Genomic DNA, 8,609 nt, shown 5'->3' with positions numbered 1-8,609 from the left:
AAAAAAATGGAACGAGTGTTTTCACAGTAGCGGCGCCGAGGGAAGGGTTTAGGAGACGGACAACTAGCTAGTTAGCGGCCGCTGGAAACAAAACCGGACTCTACTCATAGCAAGTTCTCATGTTACCCAGTGAAACCTTGGCCGTGTTTAGTTACCTTCTTTCAGATTTGACTGTTTACTGATTTCATCGGGTTGAGACTTCCGTGGTGAAGATGGGAGTCCCGAAATTTTACCGATGGATTTCGGAGCGCTATCCTTGTCTCAGTGAAGTTGTCAAGGAACATCAGGTAGGAAACCAGTGAGGAATATTGTTAGCTTCACAAGCCTCTGTTGCTGATAGCCGCAGCGTTAGCTTAGCTAGCTGTTGGCTATCAGCGAGCTAAGTGTAAGGTTCGCGGGCCGTGGAATTTTTATATTCCACGTAAGTTAGCTTACCAATGGTTTTGCGTGGCGACAGGACAGAGCTATTGCGTTGCGCTTCTGACTACATTATTTAATTACACACAATACAGTAAGACGTAGCGTTATCTACCGAATTCCAGCACTAACTCGCGTACTAGTTTGCTTTCGTCTACGTGTAACGTTACACAGGTCAACGTGAATGAAAGTAAACATGATACCAGTGGGCGGGTTAGGTATTTGTCTAGAACATTCTGGAAAAACAATAAACTCCTCACAGTCCGCCAAGCTAACACACTTTAGAGTGTAGAAGCTGAAGCTAACGCTAGTTCCCATCTCGTTTACAGCCCCCCTGCTTTACAATGTAAATGCGGTTGTTTAAAATGCAGTAATTCTGCGGTCGGCCATTATCAACACCAGTTAATACTAAAGGGGGAAGTTAGTTAAACATACATTACGTTATTTAGGCTACTTTAGCGGCACTGGGTTCACCTTCGTGACCTAACGTTAGTTCCCTGTGTAGTAAGGCGGGTAGTATTTCAGTGGTCAAGCAGCAGTTTCATCAGCTGGACGCTGCTCGGTGTCTCTCGCATTGCATAAGCCAGCTCTGACACGTTTAAGACAATACAAATAACGTTTTAAGCACGCAGCTTTGTATTGCATGATGATGGATGTTTGAAATATGTCGTATTCCTTTCTCTGATACTCAAGGTCACCACACAGTAACAGTTTCTACAACTTAAATGTCGCTTGGTGCCCCTCTGTTACTTGGGCTAGATGTCAACTTAGGTCTGAATGTCACGGGAGAGAGTTGTTAGGCTCCTTGTCTGCATCAGGCTGGAGGATGCGTTTCCGTGTAAAGGATCCCAACCTACTTATGTTCAACAAACCAAACTGCAAATATGTTTGCTGCTGAGAGATTTATTCCCGGCAGCCGAGGAACAGATTTTACAAATTGGTCACTTAACAGGAATACTTTCTCTTTTTTTATAATTTATTGTACATCGTCATTTCATTTTCCTTTTTGTTTCTTTCCCTCTTCAGATTCCAGAGTTTGACAACCTCTATCTGGACATGAACGGGATTATCCACCAGTGTTCCCACCCGAACGACGAGGACGTCCACTTTCGCATTTCCGAGGAGAAAATCTTCGCGGACATCTTCCATTACCTGGAGGTGCTCTTCAGGATCATCAAGCCCCGCAAGGTCTTCTTCATGGCGGTGGACGGCGTGGCACCGAGAGCAAAGATGAACCAGCAGAGAGGACGGCGATTCAGGTAGAGCAGGTTTTAAGAAAGACACGCACACCGAGAAGTTCTCTCCTCTGGTCGTGTGTATGCTGATACCCAGAGTGGGTCAACACGGGTCACCTGACCCTGTTTAGTGTTGTGCCGTATGGCTTTTGTTTTGAACGGTTCCTGTTCTAAACACAGGATCACCTCATCTTACTATTACATTCATTTGAAATGCTTTTTATACTGTATTTAAATATATAAACTTGCAGCCCCCTCACCAATCCTCCTCCTCCTCAATCCCAAAGAAAGTTGAACGTGATTGTTAAATGTAGGTCGTTGCAGTAGCTTTTCTTTTCTTACAATGACCAAATGAAGAAACATAATTTTTATGAACATGTCTGCACCATGATCTTGACTCAAATGTTCAAACTGGCACATTCTCTCTTTTAGTTATCTAAACAAGACGGCAACTCTATTTGCAAATGTGTTTCGTATAATTCTGAGAGCTTTGTGGTACAGCCTAATGAGGCACAATGAGCCTCCAGCAGGACTGAAATTGCAATATTTGCTTTGGTAAAGATGTAAGCAACCCGACTGCAGACTGAGTTTGACCTGCTCTCTCCTGCGTCTAGGTCGGCCAAAGAAGCAGAGGACAAGATAAAGAAAGCTGTGGATAAAGGAGAGGTGCTTCCCACAGAGGCTCGCTTCGACTCCAACTGCATCACTCCTGGTAGGAACGGCTCTGAAGCTTCACACATTGGGAAATTTGTTTTTCTGACCTTCAACATTAACAGGAAAGTGTTTCCCAAATCTAGAGAAAGAAAAAAAAAATATATATATATATATATATATATATATATATATATATTATTATTTTTTTACGTACACACGCGTGTATGTGCGTACGTGACAACCGGACATTTTTTTTAAATCACTCATCCTTCCAGGCACTGACTTCATGGCTCGGCTCCAGGAGCAGCTCAAGTATTTTGTCCACAACAAGCTGTCCACCGACAAGCTGTGGCAGAACGTCAACGTCTACCTGTCTGGTCACGAGGTGCGTTAACGGCTGATCAGTTCTTTCTGTTACAGCGTTCGATGTCTCTCGTACTACGTTTGCGTTTCTCTTCCCACAGACTCCGGGAGAGGGAGAGCACAAGATCATGGAGTTCATTCGCTCCGAGAACACCGAGCCGGGTCACGACCCCAACACCCGACACTGCCTGTATGGGCTGGATGCTGACCTGGTAGGGTTTCCTGATCCCTTAGATGAGGGTGTGCATCATTGCTCTAAACCTCCTATGGGTGCTGACGCCGTCTCCCTCTCTGTGTCCTAGATCATGTTGGGTTTGACCAGCCACGAGCCAAACTTCTCCCTGCTCAGAGAAGAGGTCCGCTTCGGAGGAAAGAAAAACCAGAAAAGGTTCTCATCAGTCTCCTTTTCTTAATGGTTATGTTTCATGTTTTTTTCCCCCCATACATTGTTTTATGTTCCCTCATGTTCCACCAGTTTCATTTGTCTTCTGTGAACCCTTTTCTGTTTTAGGATAACGGCTCCAGAGGAGACAACTTTTCACTTGCTTCACTTGTCTCTGATGAGGGAGTACATCGACTATGAGTTCTCTGAGCTCAGGGTGAGACACACATTTACCATTAGTGTGAACATTGTTTTTCACTGCCTGGGAAGGTTTTAATCGATGTTTCTGTACAGTGTTCTATCTACTCAGTATTCTGATGGTGTTCATGGCTGTTTGTTCACAGAATCAGATCGGTTCTGATTATGATTTGGAGCGAATCATAGACGACTGGATCCTAATGGGCTTCCTAGTGGGGAACGATTTCATCCCTCACCTCCCCAACCTGCACATCAGTCACGACGCTCTGCCGCTGCTCTACAAGACCTACATCAGGGCTCTGCCCACTATGGGAGGTGAGACGTCCCACTTATTTTAAATGATGGGTCAAATATCGTCGAGCATGTCAACGATTATCGTAGTCTTTGTGTTACAGAAGTGAGTCGTTTTTTTGGTCTAATCGTCATAATATAGAAACATGTTTATGTCTATAATGTATAACCCGCATATAAGAAAAACCCAGACGGACTCCTGTTTTGTGACGCAGGTTATCTGAATGAGAACGGCCACCTGAACCTGAGAAACTTTGAGAAATACATGGCGAAGCTTGCTGAGGTGAGACAACACTGATTCACTTCTTATTGTGATGAGTGGGCAAGAAAGTCCTGAATCCATTAAACTTCAGCCTCGAAGAAGAATTCATATTCATTTGGTCTCTGAATCATGTATTTACTGAGTGAGGTCAACTGTATAGAAAGGCACATTGTTGAAAACTGTAAAATACTGTTAGAACTAACTAACCCAGAATCTTTCAAATATTGACGTTAGTCTTTCATGAATATGAAAGAGGCAAGGCACAACTTTTCAACCGTGAACGCCCCATGATGTCACCAACATGCAAGCCTCCGTCTGACGTCTTAGTGACCGTTTGAAGCTAGTTCTAGCTACTTTCTTTGGAGGAGAGTTGGCGACACTGCCAGGACGCCCTGTATTTTTCTACGGCTTTGGGCCGTAAGTCGAGACTTTATTTCCTCGGGACGTGTACTCGGTGGCAGACAGAATTGCGGAATGAAATAGAAGCTTAAAGGGACAGACGCGGCCATTATTCTACAGCATTACATTGTGCAATCAGCAGTCACTTCTTATTGATAAAGTAACGCAAAGACGTTGTCTCGTACCACTTAGAGAAGTCGTTCAGTCTGCAGAGAAGTTAATCACAACGTTCGTGTGAAATGAAATGTGTGTTTCTTCATGATAGTGGACAAACCCCCCTAAATGTTTGTTTACATCTGTTCTCTCCTTCTTTCCTCCAGTTCGACCGGGAACATTTCAGTGACATCTTTGTGGACCTGAAGTGGTTTGAGAGCAAAGTTGGTAACAAGTATCTGAACGAGGCGGCCGGCCTGGCAGCAGAGAAGGAAGCTGCCAGCAAAGAGTCCAACAAGAAGGTCTGCTGTCATGTCCAACTGTTTCTAAAACCCAACATTCATTCATTGTTGTGTCCTCGTGAGTAATAATGTGTGTGTGTGTAGGATTCTACCTCGTTGGGAAGAGTGATTGGAGGAGGAAAGGGAGGAGTAGGCGACGAGGAGGAAGAGGAGGAGGATATGTTTGAAACCGAGTTCAGACAGTACAAGCGCACCTACTATATGAGCAAGATGGAGGTGGATGTGGTGTCTGAGTGAGTGTATAGACACACTCACACATACAGTGCACAGAAAAACAAGACACACTCACATCTAGGACTCGCTGATTATAGACAAACAGAAAAATGCAGAGGAGTTTACAGGAGAAGTCTCGTCCTCGCATCACAACACCACCTTAAAGGTACCTGTAATATCCAAAAGTAACACACACACCACACTGGCCATTGAGCTTAAGACTAAATGGTAATACGTCAGTTGTGTTGGTCTTTATAGAGGGTCTCACAGTAAGCCAGTCCCATTTTCAGCACAATAATTAATGTGCAGAAGCCCTGAGAGGTTAGTAAGAAAAACAGTTCTGCTGATACATTTTCTCAGTCTTATCTAAAATATTTCTACTCCTGTGTTTATGTCTTAAGAAAAGTTTTTTTTAAGTTACTTAAAATAGGTGAAAACATAAATGTAAATAGTGTAAATATAACAACATAGTGTTTGTTGTTGTAATACCCATCGTGGCCACAAGAGGCTGCAATGCACCACTACCCCATGTTCTAAATAGGACTAAAAACCGTTCTCGTTTTCCTCCAGGTGAGATTTAATAACATAACTGGCCAACAAATAATATATGTACCTTGTGTTAGCGAGTGCATGAAGAAATCAAGACTATAAATAACGAACACAACTTTTTTCACCTGTTTTTGAAGTCATGAACACAGAAACAAAAACTATTTTGATCATCATTAGAAAGTAAGTCTCCATACATTTTCTTTCTCACTCTCCTCTCAGCTCCTCCATATATACCTGATTAGAGAGATCCTGGTACATTAAATATTAAAGAATAATCTAACGTGAAAACCGGAGTCACATTCCTTGTGTGCGTACGCATACATGACCAATAAAGCTGATTCTGATTGGTAGGTGCTCGTGTAGTTTACTCGCTCTCAGCCGGTCACAAAAAGAGTGAGAAATGAATGGACATGTTGTAGAATATGTCATGCCCACACATCAGCCCTAAAAATATTCTCTCCTCTGCAGTGAGTTTCTAGCCAAGCAGGCCAAGTGTTACGTGGAAGGGATCCAGTGGATTCTCCACTACTACTACCACGGGGTTCAGTCCTGGAGCTGGTGAGAGCTGCTTTCCTCACATCTCACTTTGTGTTTTTATATTTACTGTGATTCCTTCCTACCAATGCCAAACCCCCGCCCTGATAAAGAAATGGCAGCATTCACTCATAGAAAGTAATGTAAAAAAGCATTCACTTTGTCCTCTATGTAAATAATGTGTGCCTGTCTCTCCAGGTACTACCCCTACCACTACGCCCCCTTCCTGTCGGACATCAAGAACATATCGGGGTTAAAGTTGACCGTTGACATTGGGAAACCCTTCATGCCCTTCCAGCAGCTGTTGGCCGTCCTGCCTGCTGCCAGCAAGGAGCTGCTGCCTGAGAGTTACAGGGTAACGCACTCACTCTCACACACACAATGCAGTATGTACGTTTGTGCACGATCCAACCGTGAAATAAAAACGGTGATCGTTTATTGTTTTTTTTTATGTCACAGCACCTGATGACCAGTGAAAACTCCTCCATCATTGAGTACTACCCAATTGACTTTAAAACAGACCTCAACGGCAAGCTGCAGGAATGGGAGGCTGTGGTTCTTATTCCGTTCATAGATGAGGTACGCACGCACACACACACACACACACACAATAAATCCTGACACAGTTATGTTGAAAGGACATACTCATGTGTGTGTCTGTGTGTTTATTGGACAGAGGTGCCTACTAGCAGCCATGGATCCCTTTAATGACAAGATGACTAAAGAAGAGAAGGCCAGGAACCGTCACATAGAATGTGCAGTCTACTCGTACGACCTGGAAAAAGACTGCTCGTACGTCTCCAACCTGCCTGAGCTGTTCCCCGACATCGTCCACTGCCACGTCAGGTAGACAAAAAAATGGCAATTCAGCACAGCCCTAAATACGACTAATATTAGTGCAGCCTGAACTTTATCTGCAACTGTGCAGAAAAAGCAGTTTGAAGCTTAATCAATAGAAATGAGAAAAGGTGAGCAGCATTCAAATGTTACTTTTGAATTTAAATGTCAACGCTAAATGGACATGTTGGACGGGTTTCCCGTCACATTGCAGGTTCAGGAAATAGCTTTTTTTTTTTTGGTGCATGCTTTCACACACAACCATAGAAAAGGAGTTCAGCCAGTTTCCCTGATTACTGCACATGCAGCCTGACTGTGTCGTCTGTGTGTTACAGGAAAACAGACATCCCTATGGATGCCTGGCATGTACGGCTGGACCACGTCAGCAGACGCTTCGACCGCTCGGCTCTGTACTTCTGTGGCTTCCCCACACTGCAGCACATCAAACACAAGGTGTGTGTGTGTGTGTGTGTGTGTGCGTGTACACGTCAACAGTGTGTTTGTGTTTGTGTAAAGGAGCGTATTTATTTGTTCTCTCTCTCTCTCTTTCTCTTTCTCTCTCTCTTTGGTCTTTGTCTGTCGCTCTCTTTTTCATGGGCTCACTCACTTGTAGTTTCACAAGAAGAAGAGCGGGGTGGTCGTGTTCCAGCAGAGCAGCAGAGGGGAGAACATGATGCTGGATATCCTCCCCAGCCAAGAAGAGCCGGTGAGCTTTTGTCTGATTTTACAGGCTTCTTTACAGATGGGACAGTTTACAAACTATCGTCAGAGACATCCATTAATATTTCATATATATTACATACATATTACCGTAATATTGTTTTACACTGATTTACATCTTTTAACCAACTTGTGTTCAGACCATACCTCCCAAATATTCATTCAGAATCTTAACTCTGTTGTTTTTTATTAAATTATTTGCTGAACACTAAATGCAAGGTTTGTTTCTCCCACACTCTGGAATATGTGAAATGAACAACAAGCATTGATGCTGATGCATTCTATTTCCTGTGCAGTGTCTGATAAAAACAATCTTATCAACATCAGCCCTGATCATAAGGACCAGTAATTCATTCCTCTTATGATTCTAACCCTTCGAATGGCAGTTTGTTCACATGACGCTAAACAACAGAGCACATTATGAAATGATTTCCCTCTCTGTCTCCTCAGGTTTGTGACGATGTTGCTGTACAGGTTCTGGGGAAGTCGGTGTTCGTCAACTGGCCTCATCTAGAGGAAGCTCGCATCATTGCGGTCTCGGATGGAGACGTCAAGTAAGAATTAGTACTCTGTAGTTATCTGTCCAATGGAAGCACATTTTAGATTCTACACGCGTATTCATTATCAGTGAATGGAGTTCTTACCATAACTTTTGATGGCGTCACTGTGATTTGATAGAAAGCTGAAATGAAAGAGTACCAGGATGTTGATAGAAAAAGACGAACCCCGACTACATCGCTGTGCTTTGTTGAAAAAGAGGCTCTTCTAGACATTTCCAAATTCGACAGAAAAGTCTCTTTAAAATATCAGCCGGTGAAACCTGGACCACAATCACTGAACACAGCAGCATGTCCGCCTGGCTTCAGCTCGCATGTGTCTGTGTAAAGAGTCGGCTCAGGGGAATCTTTGGCCCTGTTGTGCAGGTTTTGTCTGGAGGAACCACCCGGTGTCCAAAGAGTGTACGACAGGCCCTCCACTCCCCCCCCCAGCAAAGTCAACTGTCTGTCTGACAAGGAGCAGAAGGACTGGGTGAAGGACGTGCAGGGAGTCACTGAACAGTAAGTCTCCATGAACACGGTTTCAAGTTAAACCCCAAAACG

General features: G+C 43.8%; 1 protein-coding gene across 3 annotated transcripts in view; it reads left to right on the top strand.

Annotated features, from left to right (window-relative positions):
* The first annotated feature begins 188 nt into the window (after positions 1-188).
* Positions 189-8,609, top strand: part of xrn1 (5'-3' exoribonuclease 1) — a 30,039-nt gene continuing 21,618 nt past the window's right edge. For 2 of the 3 annotated variants that reach the window (XM_079284855.1, XM_079284853.1), the window contains exons 1-19: positions 189-287; positions 1,444-1,676; positions 2,267-2,364; positions 2,582-2,691; positions 2,771-2,881; positions 2,972-3,057; positions 3,181-3,268; positions 3,396-3,564; positions 3,756-3,823; positions 4,522-4,656; positions 4,741-4,889; positions 5,887-5,976; positions 6,151-6,307; positions 6,412-6,531; positions 6,629-6,798; positions 7,125-7,242; positions 7,403-7,495; positions 7,960-8,063; positions 8,433-8,567. In XM_079284855.1, the coding sequence (XP_079140981.1) occupies positions 213-287; positions 1,444-1,676; positions 2,267-2,364; positions 2,582-2,691; positions 2,771-2,881; positions 2,972-3,057; positions 3,181-3,268; positions 3,396-3,564; positions 3,756-3,823; positions 4,522-4,656; positions 4,741-4,889; positions 5,887-5,976; positions 6,151-6,307; positions 6,412-6,531; positions 6,629-6,798; positions 7,125-7,242; positions 7,403-7,495; positions 7,960-8,063; positions 8,433-8,567 (2,309 nt within the window). In that variant the 5' untranslated portion in view covers positions 189-212. The remainder of the gene's footprint in view (positions 288-1,443; positions 1,677-2,266; positions 2,365-2,581; positions 2,692-2,770; positions 2,882-2,971; positions 3,058-3,180; positions 3,269-3,395; positions 3,565-3,755; positions 3,824-4,521; positions 4,657-4,740; positions 4,890-5,886; positions 5,977-6,150; positions 6,308-6,411; positions 6,532-6,628; positions 6,799-7,124; positions 7,243-7,402; positions 7,496-7,959; positions 8,064-8,432; positions 8,568-8,609) is intronic. The other variant, XM_079284854.1, reaches the window with a different exon arrangement.

The sequence above is a fragment of the Melanostigma gelatinosum genome (genome assembly GCF_949748355.1).
Source record: "Melanostigma gelatinosum genome assembly, chromosome: 15".
In the NCBI taxonomy this organism is placed as follows: Eukaryota; Metazoa; Chordata; class Actinopteri; order Perciformes; family Zoarcidae; genus Melanostigma; species Melanostigma gelatinosum.
The sequence above is the reverse complement of the archived record's forward strand: the minus strand, read 5'-3'. Positions and strand labels throughout refer to the sequence as shown.